The sequence below is a fragment of the Balearica regulorum genome, chromosome 19 (genome assembly GCF_011004875.1).
Source record: "Balearica regulorum gibbericeps isolate bBalReg1 chromosome 19, bBalReg1.pri, whole genome shotgun sequence".
Classification (NCBI taxonomy): domain Eukaryota; kingdom Metazoa; phylum Chordata; class Aves; order Gruiformes; family Gruidae; genus Balearica; species Balearica regulorum.
Window position 1 is genome coordinate 2,643,056 of NC_046202.1, and position 18,338 is coordinate 2,661,393.

The 18,338-nt window shown below is 52.2% G+C and overlaps 1 protein-coding gene and 1 long non-coding RNA gene across 2 annotated transcripts; both read right to left on the reverse strand.

The window, feature by feature from the left end:
• Window positions 1-1,768: 1,768 nt before the first annotated feature.
• On the reverse strand, window positions 1,769-2,808 carry LOC142604562 (uncharacterized). The gene is made up of 2 exons (XR_012838429.1): window positions 2,509-2,808; window positions 1,769-2,471 (listed from the first exon to the last, which is right to left on the reverse strand). It is a non-coding gene; the product is annotated as an uncharacterized LOC142604562 (long non-coding RNA).
• A 5,253-nt stretch (window positions 2,809-8,061) lies between these two features.
• MRM1 (mitochondrial rRNA methyltransferase 1) lies at window positions 8,062-16,802 on the reverse strand. Its single transcript, XM_010313044.2, has 5 exons — window positions 15,618-16,802; window positions 15,070-15,163; window positions 13,105-13,225; window positions 8,976-9,095; window positions 8,062-8,829 (listed from the first exon to the last, which is right to left on the reverse strand). The coding sequence occupies exons 1-5, from the start codon at window positions 16,439-16,441 to the stop codon at window positions 8,780-8,782; spliced, it is 1,209 nt and encodes a 402-aa protein (XP_010311346.2). The 5' UTR covers window positions 16,442-16,802; the 3' UTR covers window positions 8,062-8,779.
• Between the last annotated feature and the right edge of the window lie 1,536 nt (window positions 16,803-18,338).

The following is an 18,338-nucleotide window of genomic DNA, read 5'->3' on the forward strand; positions in this document are numbered from 1 at the left end:
GATAGTAAGACCAGGATGAATCCACACTGCCCTCCCTACAAAACGAGAAGGACCGCTACCCTCCGCTCACGGGTGGGACAGCGCTGCGGACAGGGAAGGGGGGCGGCACCGGCGGGACGAGCTGGGATGAGCCGGGACTCTGGAGGAGCATCTGCGGATGCACTTCCCAACCCGCTCGGGTCGTGGCATCAGCGCTATGGGTATATATAACCAGACTCCAAAATCAGTCCATTGCCCTTACGCTCCACGGTGATCTACCCTAAATACCTGCGATATTTCTGGTAGTAAACAATCTCCAAGACTCATTTCTTAGAGCAGCAGCAGATGGTCAAGAGCATTTCCTGAAATTGAATATTATAATGAATTTAGGATCGAAAAAATTTACATAATAATCTGTTTTAGATTCTGATAGTGAGGAAACCTACACAGAAACTGCTTCTTTTCAGCTATTTGAATTAAAGTATAAATCCTCAAGTACTTTAATTATAAACAAACTCTTTGCTATTCCAGATCCATGAAAGAAATTGAAAAATTAACTACCCAGCGAAGCTCAAGGCCACATGTCAGGCTTAATCCATCAGCGAGTTTACCTCTCGCGACCCGCTGGCTGGGCTCACCCGCCGGTGGCAGGAGCGGGATGCTCGGGGGCCGCGCGGCCGCGCTCAGCCGGGGTCTTGCCTGTTGCGTCTGCGTTGACTTGAGGTTTAGCTGATCCCGTCGAGTCCCCATCAAACTGCACGGCCAGCACGAGCCCACAACGGCTCGGCTCCGACTGGAAATCTGCAGAGCTGCTCGGGGAAGGCAAGAGCTCTTGGCTTGGGGCGGTATTACGGCCAAGAGCTCTTTGCTGCGGGGGGGTCCCCAGGTCTGCACCCACAGCCGGGGATGGGGATGGGTGGGGTGAAATGAGAGGGGAGGGATGGCACGTTATGGTGTGGCACAGGTGGGATGGCACAGGGTGGTATGGATGGATGGCATGGCACATGTGGGATGGCACAGGATGGTACGGATGGATGGCATCGCATGGCACAGGTGGGATGGCACAGGATGGTACGGATGGATGGCATGGCACAGGTGGGATGGCACAGGATGGTACAGATGGATGGCATGGCACAGGATGGTACGGATGGATGGCATGGCACGGCACAGGATGGTACAGATGGATGGCATGGCACGGCACAGGATGGTACAGATGGATGGCACGGCGTGGCACAGGTGGGATGGGACAGGATGGTACGGAGGGGATGGGACAGGAAGCGACAAGAGCGTGCCACCCTGGGGATCAGCCGTGCCCAGGTCCTGGGGGAGGAAAGTCCTCCAGAACCGGCACAAAGCCCCGGCCACGCACAGGCGCTGGGAACCGGGTCCCACCTGCCTCCCCTTCGCTCCCCCCACCCACTCGGGGTGCTCGCGGTGACGTGGTGGCACAGACACCGCGGTGAGGCTGCAAAGCCCCTCTCGGGGCCATCTCCCCATCGCGGCACCCGGCACAACCCTGGCAAAAAAAAAAAAAAAGCCCCGTGCAAAGCGCAGCCCCGGACGACCTGTGTCGGGTGGTGACGAACCCGCCGCAGCGGCCGTCGGGGCTCCGGCAGAGACACCGCCGTCCTCCCGCAGTTGCTGGGCCACAGGAAAATATTTCTTCCCACCCTCGTGCGGGGAGATGCGGAGGGCCTTCCCTTTTAGAAAAGCAAATATTTAGTCTAGATAAAAAACCCTGAGAGCGTTTTCCCCAGGTAATACTAGTAACTAAAATAATCACATTCACTTTGCTGGTTTAATTTTATATTTCCATTTCTACCTTATCTTTTTTCTGCAAGCATCATTAAACCACAGCATAACAAAAATACATGAACTGTTATTCTTTCAAGAGAAGCCATAAACCACCTCAAAGCTTTTCAAGTTTATTCTTATCTCGTACATCTTCCTCTGGTTCTTTTTTTTTTTTCCTTCATGCATTTCAGAAAGGTAGTTTTCCCTAATGTTAAGAATAGTTGCATTGAAAATGAGACGCTGCCTCTGAAAAACCCCTCTGGAGGATTAAATAAGTAAAATATAGCCAGAAAATAAACTGGAACCTCATTAAAATAATTTTGCAAGAAGAAATCCTGCTTTACAATAGGTTTTCAATATCACTTAGAAAATTCTTAGAGTCATATATATATGTTCTTAATTCAGGACCTTCCATTAAAAAAGACATTACAGAGGGAACCGAAAGGCCATTTAGTACCCTTGTTTATATAAAAATGCGTATTAGGCCCAGATGCAATCTCCAGGAAAAGACTTGTGATACAGTTTGAATAAGCTCCGCTTTGCTGAAAGGTGCTAATGAGGGTTGGCAAAGCTGCGAAGGCGCCGCCAGACACCACCACCTCGTTTGTTCTGCCGGGAAAGGCCAACCCTCGCGCATCGCTCTTGCGTCCCCCTCGCTTTTCACTGCTCTCCCGTTTGCCGATTCCTCCGCGGCGCCGCTGGGGAGCAGGGAGGGGGGGGGGGTCGCCCTCAGACGGTTTTATGGCACCGACGTGCTCCATCCCCAGCGGACAGGGACGGGGCCACGCAAGGAGCTTGGTCCTGGGTTACAAATCTGCCCGGTTCCCCCCAGCTGCCGCTCGCGGGATGGAGCGCGTGCGCCAGGAACGATCCCAAACGGCACAGGAGTGACTCTCCTTGCTGTAACTCTACGTCACACGTATTCAACGTATGGGACTATCCCCTACCTCGCAGTAAGCACGCACAAGGACACTCGGCTGCAGCACCGTGCGCTGGTGGGACAACCTCCATCCTGCGCTGCCTGCAGCATGGCTCCGCCATCCACAGCTTGTTCTCACGCCGGGACCCCCGTGCTGCCACCCCCACCTCCGGCTCCCCTCTCCTTCCTCTCTCCCGCCCCCCCCAGCCCCACGCCGGTACCCGACCCCACGCTGCCGAGCGGGAAAAGGGGACGTTTCCCAAAGCACCGGCACACGAGGGAAGGGGAGCTGGCAGCAAGGGGCTGCTGTGGGGCCAGGTCCCGGGCAAGGCTGCACGCAGGGGTGCCAGCCGGCAGCACCCCGACCCCGGGGAGGCTCCGAAGCACGAAGGAAAAGGCGCATCTGCAGCAACAGCTTTCAAAACGGGAAAAGCGATCGCAGTGCTGGGCGGTGGAAAGAGAGGAGGGAAAGCATCTTCTTACTATCCATTGCCTCCTGCAGAAGAAGGCAGCAATTGCTCCCATAATTAATCAAACATCAGAGTAGCACTAATGATTTATATAGGTTTCGACCCGAGGCCCTCCAAGCTCTCGGCAGCGCTGGTCGCCCCGAGCCTGTCCCCTCTCCCCGCCTTCCCGGGGGCGGTTTGGTGCTCGGACACTTCAGTAACACCCCGCTGGGCCGGGCAGTCTTTATCTGCCGGACAAACCCTTCAACGGCAGCTTTAAAAATGTTAAGAGAGGACATTTATACCCAACTGCAGGCACTACAGCTTCCGTCTGTGCAAGCGGCCGTGAAACGGGACGCGGCAGCGTCAGGGCCGGATCCGTGGGACGCGCAGGATGCGACATTCAGATCTGGAGAGAAAAGAGCTGAGCCACCGCTTCCCAACCGCGGGGGAAACTCTGCTGAGTTCGCAGCTTCTAAAACAGGCCAGGAAAAAAAAAATAAAAAATTGGCAGGTTTAACTTTGCATCAATTCACAGCATATTGTTAAGTTTTTAAGGTATATAAAGCTATTGATCATCAGCAAGGCAATTACCTCTGCCCGTATTTAAAGCCATGCGGCAGGCGATGAGGAGGGATCACGGAACATACCCAGCCACTTCACACGGAGGAGGCAAAAACCTCCATCAGAGGGAAAAGCCGAAGCGGAGGCTCCTCGCACGTGAGCCCACGCACGCCCCTGGGGCTGGAGGCTTCTCCACCAGAGTCACGGTGAAATCGGGAAAATTGCCGAGACGGGAACAGTTTGGGACATCCTACTTCAGACGCTAAAATACAGGTGATCCGAGGACGCACCCCCAGCGTACCGACCAATACTTATCTCCAGAGGCTTCAAAAACCATTCTAAGCGGAATTACTATTCCCAGATCCACTGAAAACACAGGAACTTCTTCAGCTACCTCCCAAACCTCCACCATTTTGAGTTGGGCCTCGAAACGCCTTTAATAATCCTGCGAGTGAAGCCCGAGGGAGGTTAAAGCATCCTCCCCTGAAGCAAACTAAGCCCTTAAGCTCCCATCCAGAACCGCCCTCCAGTCGGTGGGATGACACCGGTGCAAAATCCGAGCGGCGCAGGCGTTACGCACGGCACCGCCACTGCAGAACCGTCTCTGCGGTGACCAAACCTGATTGTACGTGATATTTGGGTAGCAAGTTTTGTAGAGAATAAATATCACACTTCAATTTCATGGTAACTTAGGAGGGTTTACTGGCAAATACCATGGCTTTTACATGGTTCTACCAATTACCGAGCAATTACACGTAACCTAGATCTGGAGGACATACAGTAGCGATATAATGTATTCCTCTCTGTGTTAAGAAGAAAAAGGCAGTTAATAGAAAACTTTTTTTTTTTTAAAATTATAAACCCCTCCACAATATTCCTGTGTGACATTATTAAAACTCCACATCAATATCAAACCCAAAGCAAAGACTGTCATCCCATTAACACATCAGTTGTGGGATGATCAATAAAAATTTACTTTAAACTGCGCCATATGTCGCTCCCCACAAAGTTTTATTATTCAGATTCATCAGTTTGTACCTCAACCCCCGTGCAATTAAATCCCATTTAGCAGCACTGACCTTCTGATTTGAACTTGTCATTCCTACAGCTGGTTTGGAGTTTAACAGCACTTTTAAATGATGAAAACAAAATGTCTGTGAATTAACGGTGGGGTACGGGGAGCCCTCCGCCGGGAAATCCCTCCTGCGTCGCTGCCGGCGAAACAGCTCCCGCGCCACAACACGGAGAAGGGGGGGGCGGAAAAAAAGGGGAGGGGAAAAAAAAAGTGCCGGCACATTTTAACATGTTGTAGCATATTTGTAAACATCATTAATCACGGATTAGCAGATGGTAATGTTAATTGCACCTGTGGAAGTAACAAGACCTCAAGGTTGATTACATTTACAAACTCGGATCGGGGCTGTGGCGCAGCAGAGGATTCCCCACCGCCGGCGAGGAAGGTGCCCCTCGGGCGGCGTGTCCAGCCCCGGCCCTGCGGGTGCCAGGATCGGCCCCAGGACCGCGCCGTTCCCTTCAGCCGTGGTGCCCCCTCCGGCTTTGCAAAGACCAGGAAGGTGCTCTCTGTCCCAAAGCCCTTCCGACCTCAGGAAACCTCATCGGGACCCAGGGATGGATTTGATGGAACGGGATTTTTTTTTCGGTCGTGTTGATAATCCTTGCACAGGAGTGAATTTGCGGCATGAGCTGAGCTTCTCTCACAGCCAGATCTCCCTAGAGTTGATTTTGGGGGATGAAAAGATTTGTGTTCGCACTCATCTGAGGATGAAAAGGCCAAGGCGTGGAGCGCATCTTCTGAACCAAGGAGGACAAACATTTTGCCACTGTGCTTAGAGACACTTTGATTATTGATAAATCATTTTGGAAGGGCAATTACTACATTTTAAAATCAATTTGGTAAATAAGCTTCTGAAAGGAATCCATGACAAGCAGCAAGCAGGGAAGAATTGACTTTCAAATTACACACACACACACTTTATTCATATCTAAATATCAAAGAGACTGTATGTACAAACAGAAGTAATCAGGAAGCATGTTTTGATCTTGCTGATGTACACAAAAAATGACAATTAATGTCCTCCTTTATGATATAAAGCCGGGAGTTTTTTTACAGTTACATTACAGGGACGATTATAGTCAAGCTTAAGGCTAAAAATAATGAAAGACTATAAAAACTACATTTTAACATTTAAAAATATCCAGGAAATTAACTGGAGAAGCAGGCAATGATCCAATTAATGGATCGCATTTATTAGATCAGGGGCAAATCGCACAGCACAAAGCTCCATCTCCAAAGGTGCGAGCGTGCAGAGGTCCCCGTGCTCCTCACGGGTCTCAGCCCGGAGCAGGACGGAGCTGGGGCAGAAGGAGAAAGCATCAGCCACGGCAGATAAATCCAAAAGCCGGCTGGGTGACGGCAGAGGGGCATCGCAGTGAAACAAAGCAGGGCCAAGAGGCACCACTGAGCAAAACGGGCTGAACGCAAACAGCAGAGGTGTCTGGAGAGGGATTTACTGCACTTGCAAAAGCCTGTATTGCAGCTCTCGAGCAAGAAAAGTCCGAGCTGCAGCCCTACTTACAAACACAAATTCCTGCCCCCTAAAATTCAAGCCTCATGCAACTCCCAATAAGCCTTCTCTGATGCTCCAGTGTCAAATCAAGGTGCTCCATGGACAGAGCAGCTGTACGGAGCCATTCATAGGGAGTCGCGATGGCTGCTGGACAAGGGACTGCAGGACCTTCGATCTACCTCACTACCCCGTCAGCAGAGCTGCTGTGGGCACTGAGGTTTCAAAGCTTTTTGGGAAACTTCCAGAAGTAAAGTAGCTGCTCCATCATTACTCACCTGCCTCCTCCCTAGAGGGGGTGAGCTGGCATGGCCAAGCACTGTCTGATGGCGCCTGGCTTTCCCAAACACAGGCAAACTCAGTGAAGTGCTCCCTCTATTAAAGTACTGCTCAAATAAAAAATAAAAAAATAAAAAAAAAAGGAAAAAAAAGGAGAAACTGCAGTTCCTATGAAATTAGAAAAATATGGATACTCACTTATAGGTCAAGAATAAAGAAATGGCTTTATCCTCATCCCTGCTGCTCGAAAGGAAGGATTCAGTTAGCCCCAATCTTTCCTCTGAAAAATGAGCAAACCTGAGCCACGGGCACCCTCTGCTGGGGCACCCACGGCTGCAGGAGCAGCACTCGGGGGGGGCTGCAGCCTCCCTGCCCGCAGCCTTTTCATTTCAGCACTAACAGACACGTTCAGCTCACAAAACGCAAGTGCTACACCCCCGCCCGAGAGCTGTCGCCCCAGCAGTGCACCGGTCACTGTTACTCCCCAGGCACCTGCTTGCACAGCAGCCATGGCGGGGGGATTCGGGTTTTGTGCTTTTCCACAGAAGAGGGAAAAAGGGCAGACACAGCTCAGGATACGTGCCGCTGTGCCAGGCACCCTCTCCATCACAGACGCAGATGCGAGTACTCAAGACCTTTGAAAAGCAAAAGCTTTCGCTGCAAAACTAAGCAGGATCCCACCTGCAAGCCAGGAGGGCACAAACCATCTCGTGGGGCTCCTCGAGAACCCTGCGCGGGGGCAGCCGTGGCCCCGAGACGCCTCCGTGGCCAGCACGCAGAAGCAGGAGAGGGAAATAAAGCCCCAACCAGGCAATCGGCTGCGTGAAAGCCCAGCGCCGGTCACTGCGTCTGCCCTTCCCTCGCAGGCTGGGCACAGTCCCCGTGGCCACCGCAGGCGCAGAACTCCGTGTCCCGTCCCCCGTCCCGGGCACCTGGGATGCCCCCAGCCCCGCAGCCACCCATGGCCGCAGCACCCACCGGCCAGGCCCTCCCAGGGACGTATCTGAAAAACCTCCACATCCAGACTTCATTTAGCTCAAAGCAAAGTCCTAATTAGTCACTCTGAGTGATTTACTTGTTCATTTGGAAGGGGGGGAGGGAGGAGACTAAGCTGAATTGTTTGAAATTATCCCTAAAGGGCACTGTAAATTAAGTGTTAATGAGGAATCCTATGCAAAGGGCCACAGTAGCTAAATAAAATAATTAAGGTGCTAAGTGATAACATTCATTTGGTTCTCAATAATTTAGCCAGCCTGGTTTTCAACCAGGATATTTGCAAATGAAGGCACCCTCACCCCCTCCCACGCCATCAGCAGGGACAGTGGTGCTGGGCAGCTCAGCATCCAGTAGGATCAGGCCCAGCATGGAAAGGAAACTTCCCCGGAAGAGGACAACAAGCTCCCAATTCCCCTCCCCACCTGAAGGAAGTGCTCTGTTCCACTAATCACACTCTGGATTTATATATGACACAAAAAGGATTGATTCGAGTCTACAGCCAATCTTTACTGAGGCTTTATTCCAATGGGCTGCGTTTTTCCCCGCCACAGCTGTTTTCTAACAGCTCGTGTCCGTCCTTCGGCAGACCTGGTTTACAACCCAATGCAACACGGTGTGGCTTCAGACATTCAAGCACCAATATGTAACACAGAAACCGCCTCTTTGTGAAGAAATTGCTACTGAGTTGTCCCAAATCATACCTGGTTATCACCAGCAACCTCTTGGCTGTTAAGGGGTCGGCGGGCTCGGGCACAGGGTGGACACGGCTGCTCTCAGCGGCACCACCATCTCTCACCTACAGCCCAAATTCTTTCCACAGCACAGAGAGAATTTGTGCAACAAATTCTCCCGTCCAACAATGTCTACCGTGCAACAAACACAAAGCTCGCAGCCATCACCAGCTATTTTACTGCAAAAACTGAAAGATTTGTTGCTCTGCTTTGAAAACAGCTTTGTGCCCTTCCTTACAGCCACTCCTCCAAGGTGCCGGTGGGAGGCGTTACCTAGTACACGCAGGTGTCTGACTTCAGCATTACACCAGGGTTCTTCTGATGGTATTGTGCCTCAGCCAAGATGCAGCTCAGGTCAGCGGGGCGCTCCCTGCAACTTGCAGCGATGGCAAAGACCCTGGAAAGAGCGCTGCCATATCCACACCAACAGAGCACAGCCACGAAACGCCGAGCAGATTCCCACACCAAATAATAAAAAAAAATTCAATCACTGTGCCTCAGCTTTTGGCTGCAGATGGAGTGCAGGAAAATACCTGTAGGAAAGCAAAAATAAATTAAAAAAAAAAAAAAATCTTTTTCTAAACCACAAGAAAATTGTCCTGCGGGCCTGGATGTTTGTTTGATTTTTAAATACAGAAATTTGGACTATAATGCCTTTGCGCTTCAGAACCATTTTTACCAGTAGCAACAGAGACGTTCAGCGACTCGATCCCGGGGTGAAGCGCCCTGCCAGGGGGTATGGCCAGCATCCGATGGCACAAGAGCTGCGTCTCTAGGGAAAGTCCGTCACCTTCATTCCCTGCAGAACAAAGACACTGCTCAGGTCAGCTCGCAGCCGCTGCCACGTCCCTTTCCCCCCCTCCCAAGTACAGTTCTTGCTAACGCTCTGTCACTACACCCTCGCCGCTAAGCTCACCAGCAATCTGCCTGGCTCCTATGCAGCAACAGCCAAAAACTACCAGAGGTGAGGTGGGCGCCTTACCTGCCTGCGCTCCCTTCCCGGCCCACTCCAACCTCCCTGGATCCGTTCTCCACTATCTGAAGTGTTTTTGAGGAATACCTGTGCAGCGCGCCTGCACATACAGCGTAAAGCACAGAGCCTCGGAGCCTGAGCGCAAAGATCCCCTGCACAAGCAGCCACCGTGCCAGCAGACGGCCGTCCACGGACGTGGGCTGCTGCCAGAGGAACAGGGCAGGCGAGGCCACAGGCCTGATCTGGTCCAGCAAATCCCACATCCCTATCGATAGCGAGGGGTTCAGCCTTTTCAGCACACAGTACCACCAGCTGGGTGCAACTTGTGAATGCAGACAGTTTAACCAGAGGCTTCAATTGATTAGTTGTTAAACCATCCAACAGTCCTGATATGTTTGGGCTGATACACTAGTGAAACAGAGTTGAAATCTATCCCAGGTCATTAGTAGTTGTTTGACTCACACTGTCACAAAGGGAAATGGAAAGGGAGAGGCTTTAAACAATCCTGTGCGTAGACAAGTGAAAATGCAGAAGACCACAGACCTCCCAGCCTGCTTGGCTCCCCAAAGAATTCTTCCACATTCATTATTTAGAGCTACCCAGACAGCTACACGGCTGCAAGAATACCCAGCTCGTTTCAAAGACATGCTCACCCTCCGACAAAACAGGCTCAGCATGCTGGAAGCCAAACGTTCCCCTCGAACAGCCATACCCCACCCCCAGCTGAACCCCCAGACTGGTCCTGGCACGGCACTGCCAGGGCACACACGTCTACCCGGGGCTTCTGCACCGCTGCCTGCGTGACCACTGCTGTCACCGAGGCCCCGCTCAGCTCATCTAAATTTAGACACTTTTCTGAAGTTTTAACAGCATACATGGATGCTTTAGGCACTTTCTGTGCCACTGGAGACTCACTCCTCCGTAAGGGACATTTGCTCCTTGCTTGGCTGAGTTGCCACAAAATTCCTCCCCGGCTGTCTCCCCAGCAGGCCCCGTGCCCCGTCCCTACGCGTTGATCTGTGCGACAACCCTCCGACCACACAGAGGAGGAAAGTGCTCTTATTCCCAGGCTCACGTTCTGCTGGCCTCATCTAACTGGCAAGACACATTTTGTGTAAGGAAAAGAATGCTTTGGGTAACACAGCTTGCATCACCTTCCCACACAAAATAAACCATACTGGCGACAGCATCCTTTGGCTGGGGTAAATGAACCTTCAGAAAACCAAAATCCCACCCTAACCATTCTTTTCCTGCTGTAAGCCAGCAGTGCAAGCCTAGGTGAGTTATCCAAGGTCACAGGGGAAGCCTGGGCGACACAAGGAATCGAAGCCAGGCCTCCCACGGTCTGGCCTTCCTCTTCATCACCTGACTCTGGCTCTCTAGGGATGCTTCAAGAACAAAACAAAACAAAATCATCCTACTTTTTTCCGATTCAACCCAGAAAAGTCTTACAACTTAAAGCTACATTTGTCTCCTGAGCCTCTCAAAGCACACTCTCATGGGTCTTTCCAACTGGGACAGCAGCTACTGCCAGAGGTGCCATGGCTCCTGAAGCAATCCTCTCCTCTCCCTGATAAGGGTCTTACGATTCCTAATAAAGGCAGCAATTTTGCTTCCAGCTTTTACAAAGCTTTTTATGGCTCTGGCTGCTTAAAATAATTAGGAACCATAAATTCAGGGCAAAAAGACTTGCACAGAGTGTGACACGAGGGAGGGAGTATTGACTGAATCAGATTAAATCCTAGTTTATACTGAACGAAACACTTCCCACTTCAGATCTTTGACTTCCATATCTCAGCTTTGGCCCTCACTGACAGCCCTCAAAGACCAGAGTTAGAGCCTGGCTGACATGATAAACAGGTTTCCTGCCCTGATTACAATTACCACCGCTGTAACAACTGCGGTTTCCAGTGCGGGAAGTTCAACTCCTGGCAGAAGCAGCCGTGCTGGCAGTTCAGAGAAATATGCAAAATCAGCATCCCAGAAAACCACCAATTCCAACCCCAAGCTACATGTAAGAAGAACAAATTACCCAGAAACTCTTCTCGCTCAGACAGCTAACTGCTCTCAATCTGTTCCTGTTCACACGAGGCTCCCCGTCTTCAGGGCAGCCAGCCTGCCTGTCACCTTCGGCAATGACTCCAGTGGAGACGACATTAAGCTGGACTGTCCAAATCACTCTCTGCCAAGCCAGCGAGGATGCCAAGAGAGTGAATTCAAGTCTGCAAATACTTAACTTACAAGACAATCTGTGCAATGCTAGGAAGCTCACTACCATGCTAAATTATCTCTGCTGCTGTTTGTGGCTGCAGGTATGCTACATATTCAGATCTAGGATGTTTCTTCAAACAATCCCAGCATCAGACGACTGTAATGTTCAATTTTCTTTTCAGTGAAGAGTTAGTGCTCAGCAGAGAGTTGAAATCATTACTGCTGCAAGGTCCGGGAGCTCTCCTCCTGCATCTACCAATCAGCCTCCAATCTCCCTTGACAAAAGGATATTTGGACTTTTTCCTGGAGAAATCTCTCATAACTCAAGGTAACGACACCACTGCCACTTTCACCCCCTTCCTTTCTCCTGGTGGTGTCGTCGTTTCTGGGATGCATTTCTTTCTGGTCCATCAGCAGAGCTGCCAGCCTCCCTACTCCCTTCATAATATAGCTCTACACATCTTGTAGAGATGCCAGATTTGCAGTGTTGTCTTGTCAGTATTTCTAGGAGTTCAATAAACATTTTAATTAAAGGAACATCTTCTGAGCCAAGAAAACCGCAGCACGGGGCAGGATTACAGCCCCTTGATGGCTCACCGCCAGCATGACACTACTCCAAGTGTAAAAGCTCAAACCAGCTCTTGTGCCAGGCGACACAAAGCGGGGGGCTATGGCATGGCCACACAAGGGTGCCTAAAGCAGCACTCCTGGCTGAATTTCTTTCTCTAGCTGCCGTGAGGCCATTGCTCCCCGTTTTTCACCTTCTGGGAGGCTGCACAATCCCAAACTCTGCCTATAACAGACAGCACCCTCTGCACGAAGAGCGGGGAGAAGCAGAGGGCCCTGGAGGAATCGCCCAGTTTAGGTGCTCGTGAAAGTGGCACCCATTGCTTCAACAGCGCACAGGTCTGGCAGGGAGGAGGTTACACCTGCTCCTCCTGCTGATACCGCAGCAGCCAACAGCTCCTGCCTTCTCCTCGGCGTGCAAAAGCAGCCACTGACTGGTCTCCATGGTGGTCTCTGCGCCACAAACCCCGACTTTGTGTTCAGAACACCCCCCAGCAACAGCTCCTCATGTTTCTTTCCAGACCTGGGCATGGACATATATTCCTGTTTTTTTAAGAGGAAACACGGCAGAGCAAAGACCAGGCACAGCTCACCATTACAGCCTCAGCGAGCAAGAGCGAACACATACCTCCTGGGTCTCTCACTCAGGTTTGTGGTTCACCAACACAGAAAAACCAGGTTCAGGGCTCTAGGACGGGATCAAAAGCGCCGCAGAACACAATGCAGAACACCACGCCGCACCTGCACTGACCCAGACTTGTCCTGCCACTGAAAACTACCCTCTAGACCCTGCGCAGCTACTAAATTCCCTGTTCATCTACACAAACTGGTTTGTTCTTGCAGTTCCTACCGGGAGGCTTCTCAGCTCCCCCTCTTCCTCTGGGTCCCTATTTCATTTGCAGCCAGATCATTCTAGTAGTTCTTGCTCAGCTTTTCTTTTCCAGACCAAAGTGTGATGGATATAACAGACCTGCAACTTCCTTTGGAGTGAAGCATCACCCTGACCGTTCCCTCACACGCACTTCCACCAAGCCCAGAGCTCTGTAAATTGAAATACCTATTACTATAATAACGGGTTTACTCCACCGAAATTCCAAGCAACTGATGACAGGAATATTTTCCACTTCCTCAGGCTTGGTGACCGTTCCCACAACTTCCCAGCCTTCTGCAGTTTTAGCCTAGAAAGGGAAAGGAAAGACATGTTAAAAAATTGCCCACTTTTCAAGCCTAAAAAGAAAATAAGTCATGTATGCCAACACAATTTATTTTTTTTTAATGTTTCCAGTTAAGCTGAAGAGCTTCTCTGGGGGGGTATTTTGGCATCCCTTGAATTTTTACCCCCAAAGTCCTCTCAGTAACAGCACACAAACCTTGATTTAAGAAAAAAAAAATTAAAAAAAGTAATTTTCTTTCTGCTGTTTATTCCAGTTCAGCAAGCAAACAAACAGCAACTGAAAAGCTTTTTTTTTTTTTTTTCTGCCCGTACAACAGTTCTAGGAAGGTTTTTGCCAGGAAAGCATACAAAAAGAGTAGTGTTAAACAAATTAGCATAAGGCTAATCCACAGAGCAAGGCAGTGGAAGTTCTCAAGTGCAGGCTCAGCCACCAGAAGCCCACAGTAACGTTTTCAAACACAAGCACACATTTTCAAACTCAGATGCCAAAAATCAGCTCACACAAAAGGCAGGGCACTCAACACTCAGTGCCTCACATAACCGGAGAACCAGCCTTCCCTCCCGCGCCCTAGTAAAAAGAGCCTTAATTATTTGTCTTGGAAATCCATTTTAACAATAAAAGAGCCGCTGCTTCTTGCCAGCTTCATTTCCTGTGAAATTGGCACTTTTTACATTACGCTATATCAAATTTACACCAGCCAGGCAATGCCAAGGGTTAGGCCAGTGAATCTGGGTCCAATTAAATGAACTGCTGCAATGGCTCAAAATGTTAATAATTCAAGCTTTACAGTAACAAAGTGATTCTTCCAGCTGTTTCAATTAAATATCAATGTATTTTATGTATCTTTCACTTCACCGTCATCCAGAGCTCCAGCTGCCAGACCTATTGTACAGCTGGACAAAGGGTTTCTAGCACCAAGCGGGAAGAGTCCAGGCTTACCTCTGCTCAGCCTCCTCACGGTCACACCAGCCTGACGAGCTCTTCCTCAAAGGGACACGGGCACACAGCAACCCCGGGTGCCTCCGTTCCCCTGAGGGTCTGCCGCTTCTGCCCTTGCACCCCGTGCTGAGCCCTCCAACCCCACTGCTCCCCCAGGTCTGGGGGATCCCGCAGGAAGAGGGGGGGCAGGTGAGAACCTGCAGCTCCCTGCTCTGCGTGCGCACAGCGTTCAGCCGGCCCCCAGCCCTGGCAGGGCACAGGGGACCTCCACAAGGAGCCAGGGCAGTCGCAAGGTGCTGTCACAGGGGATGGACGCACTCTGCCAATTCAAAGCAACATCCCTGGGCTTGTGTCAGTTTAAATCACGTTTTTTCTGTATGCATTCCCCTTCCTTCTGCAGCATGTTCTGCAAAGGGCCCTATCTCACCTCATCGCGTTTGTACAGCATAAAAAGAATTCCAGCAGCTCGCACCAGCCCTGGTTTCTCCTCTCTCCCCTGCTCCAAAGGCTGCCCAATGCTGCCATCGTGTGCCTGCACCCCGGAATGCTGCCTCCGCCGCAGCGCTAGCTTCGGACCCCACGGGGAGAAAGGGAGCCAGACCCCGTCTTGCCGAGCTCGCAGCCTGAGTACGGGAGACAGACAGAGTGCTACCCTGCTATCGCCATCTTCCAGAAAAAGACCTACAGCTTGGACGTGTTACCCCACCCTGTGGAATGGGACTGGGGGCGCAGGCCTGTGAGAGGTGGTCCGACAGCACAGACCAGCGGCAGCAAACAGGGGTGCAGAGCAGGAGCACAGGACACTGCAAAGAGCTGACTCCTTCTCCTGTACCTCCTCTCTGTTCAATACACACAATATTTGAGGTTTCTTGAAAGGAAAAGGGAAAAAAAAAGGTGGCTCATTCTACCTTCAAAAAGCTCTGGATATCATCCGTGCTGTAGACATCTAAGACTTCCACAGCTCCAGAGCTAGCTTTGCTCACTGTCGGAGTCAATGGGCAGCTGCAAGGAAAAAAAAGAAAGGAGAAGCGTCATATGAGAGCAAAAAAAGAAATCCAGGAGAATTTTTGCTTCTGTATTTCCTTCGCTTGCCTCTGCAACTCAATTCCAACCAGTCCACTAAAGAGTTCGCTCACTATACAGATCTATTTTCCTATGGAGAATAGGAAGGCTCAGAAATAGGTTGTAGCAGTTCTGCGCACAGATGGACAACTGAAACACAAAACAGGTTAAAACAAAAAGTACCCAGGGAGGTTCCTTACCAGCCTGGAATGCCAGATCCCACAGCCTCCCTGCAGAGCACAGCGCAAAGCAGCTGCTAGCCCGGTTCAGCTCTGAAGCTCTGTCCTAGCAAGCTCTCTAAAGCAGCTGTCGAGCAATGCAGGCTAGAAACCTTCTTGGGAGCCAGCAGGAAAAGAAAGAGAAAAGCTGAAGGAGCAGATAACCCACCCCGTACCTGTTCCTCTGGCTTGTCACCACTCTGTCCACCCCCAAGAAGTACGCAGAGCGCAGCAGTGCCCCCAGGTTCATGGGATCCTGGATCTTCTCCAACACCAGCCAAATCAACTGCTGCTTCGGATTCTCTTCATCCCCTACATCCGGCTTTTCAGCTTCCTCCAAACTCTTGAAACGGAGAGGAGTGGCCTCCAGACAAACTCCCTGGTGGACCCGACCTCTGCAAAGAGCATTCAGCTCTCTCCCTTTGACGTGGTGCACGGGGACTCCCCGGGCCATGGCCTGAAGGACAAACTCACTCATTATGAGCCGCCGAGGGCCGCTGCTCTCCTTGAGGAACAACCTGAACATGTCCCTTCTCGACTGGGAGAGGGCCAGGGAACACGGTGCGATCCCAAATAAGATCTCTGAGCCTTTAGTCCTCTCGATCAGTACAGGCTTCTGCTCCTGCCTCTTCCTCGCCTTTGAGGAGTCACCCTCATCCGAGCCCCACAGCTCCCTGCTGCCTGGCGCAGCCGGCCTGGCCCCTCTCTCGTACGACTTGTGCCACGGCCGTGGCTGTCCCTGCGGGGCCAGGCCCTCGGGGGACGTGCGGGAGCGGGTCACCGCCCGAGAAGCCTCCGGGAGGGCTGGTGGGGGAAGCTGCCTGCCGCCATCCCCCCCTCGGGCCGGCCCTTCCTCGTCCCCGCCTGCGGCCGGCGGTGCGAAGGGCGGGGGCCGCTGCTCCCGAGTGGAGCGGTACCTCAGCCCCCACCACCACCGGCCGCAGCTAGCGGGGGACAGCCCCACGGCCCGCCAGACACCGGACTTGAGCGCCTGCTCCATTGGGGGACCCAAAGGCCTTTCCACGCGGGAGGGAGGGGGTCAGCGCAGGCACCGGTGGCCTCCCCGTGGGAGGCGGCGCGGCCTCAGGAGCTGACAGGAGGCGGCTCCGCACCACCCCCACGGGCACGGGGGACGAGCGCGGGGCCCGGGGTGGGAGGAAAACACCGAGCTCAGCTCCAGAGACTGCCCGGCCGCAAAACCGGGACGGCGGCAGGGGCACGCAGAGGTGCGGTGCACCGGCTGGGCAGGCTGCAGGGGTTCCCCGGCCCGGCAGGAGCGGCCGCCGGTCGCACCAGACGCCGCGAACACGCGTGGGCCCCGCCGCCGCCCCGCTCCTACCGTCCGCGTGCGCAGCGCCGCTTCCGGGCGGGCACGCGGCCACACCAACGAGAGGAGAGGGGTTCCCCCGCCCCGCGCCGCAGCGCCGCCTGGCGGTGGGCGGGGACGCAGCCGGCCCGGGCCCTGTCTGGCTCCCGCCGCTGAGGGGAGCGGGCGGCCTCAGCCCCGGGCGGCCTGGCGTCCCCTCACCTCCCGGGCACCCAGCCTGTGTCCCCGGCCAGAGCCCGCGGGGGGCCCCCCCGCAGCTGTGAGGGAGGAGTGCAGCTTTGTCCCCGCGCCCCTGGGCCGAGCCGGGTCAGCCCCGGCTGTAAAGGGCAGGTCTGGTGCTGCTCTGAGCTCGTCAGAGGGAGCAGACTCTCCGGCCTCCCCTGAGGAGGCCTTAATTAACCAGAAAACAGCTTTTAACCGCTTCACTAGGGCATTTCACAAAGACTGGGGGCGAGGGGCTGCGGCCCCCAGGCCCCAGCCCAAACAACCGGCATCACCCAGGTGCAGCAACAGAAGTGGTGGGCTTTGGAAAGTCCTGGCCTAGCCCAGGTATTTTTAGTATTAAAAATGAGCATTTCAGCTGCAGTTAGCCCAGGGAGTGCAGATTTCTCTCTGATCTCGTTCCCAAAGGCCACATGTGCTCAGGCAGGCTGTAAATAAAACCCCACGGACAACGGAAACCGTCCAAACAGCCTCTGATCGGCTGGAAACGCACGTTGTGAGGGCGACGTCCCGGCCTACTTACCGCCCAGGCATGGTAATTGCAACGTGCTTCTCTAAACACAGGCAGAAACCTGTAACTTTATACCAAAATGCTGCTCTCTCAACTACGTGGTATTTTATATCACGAAATTGCTTTTACAGGTTTACAGATCTTAAGTTACATCGTGTTTTTCCTGCTTACCAGAGGTCCCCTGAGATCACATCATCTGCCAGATAAAACTGCTGCACTGCCAGCAAACATGTTAACATAACTGATGATATACGCCACATACAACAGAAAAAAGCATGGTAAGATAGGGAAATCCCATGGGTTTAATTCTTCAAATGCTCTCAGAATACCTGCCTCAAACCCAGCAATGGCAGCCAATTCAGCTATTCGTTACTTATTTACAAAAACTTTGTATTTCAGTGACAGCAAACCTGAGCCCAGGAATGTGCCTCTGTGCTGGGACAAGCCGAAAGGGGACTGGGAAAGCAAAATGCTTTCAGTTAACAACAAGGATAATCTGTTTTGCTTTGAGGCAAGCCCAAGAGACTTTCTGAAAGATTTCAATCCCCAAGTCCAAGCAGCAACAGCAGCTCACCCCTCGCACAGTTCAGTCAAACCCAGCCGTGCCCAGCAGCCTACCTGGGGATTTCAGTGAAACCCCGTGGCGTGCAGCTTCCTTTGAACAAGGACGGGCGAGTCCAGCCTCCGCAGGTAATCCGTGAGACAACTGGATGCTATTCTGCTCTAGAAAGCAGTTACATTTTTTCCTCACAAAGGACCAAACTCACACGTTTCTGTTTGAACTCTTCACAAAAGAAAGGTTTAGCTGCGAACAGTAGAAAGGATGTTATGTTTTAA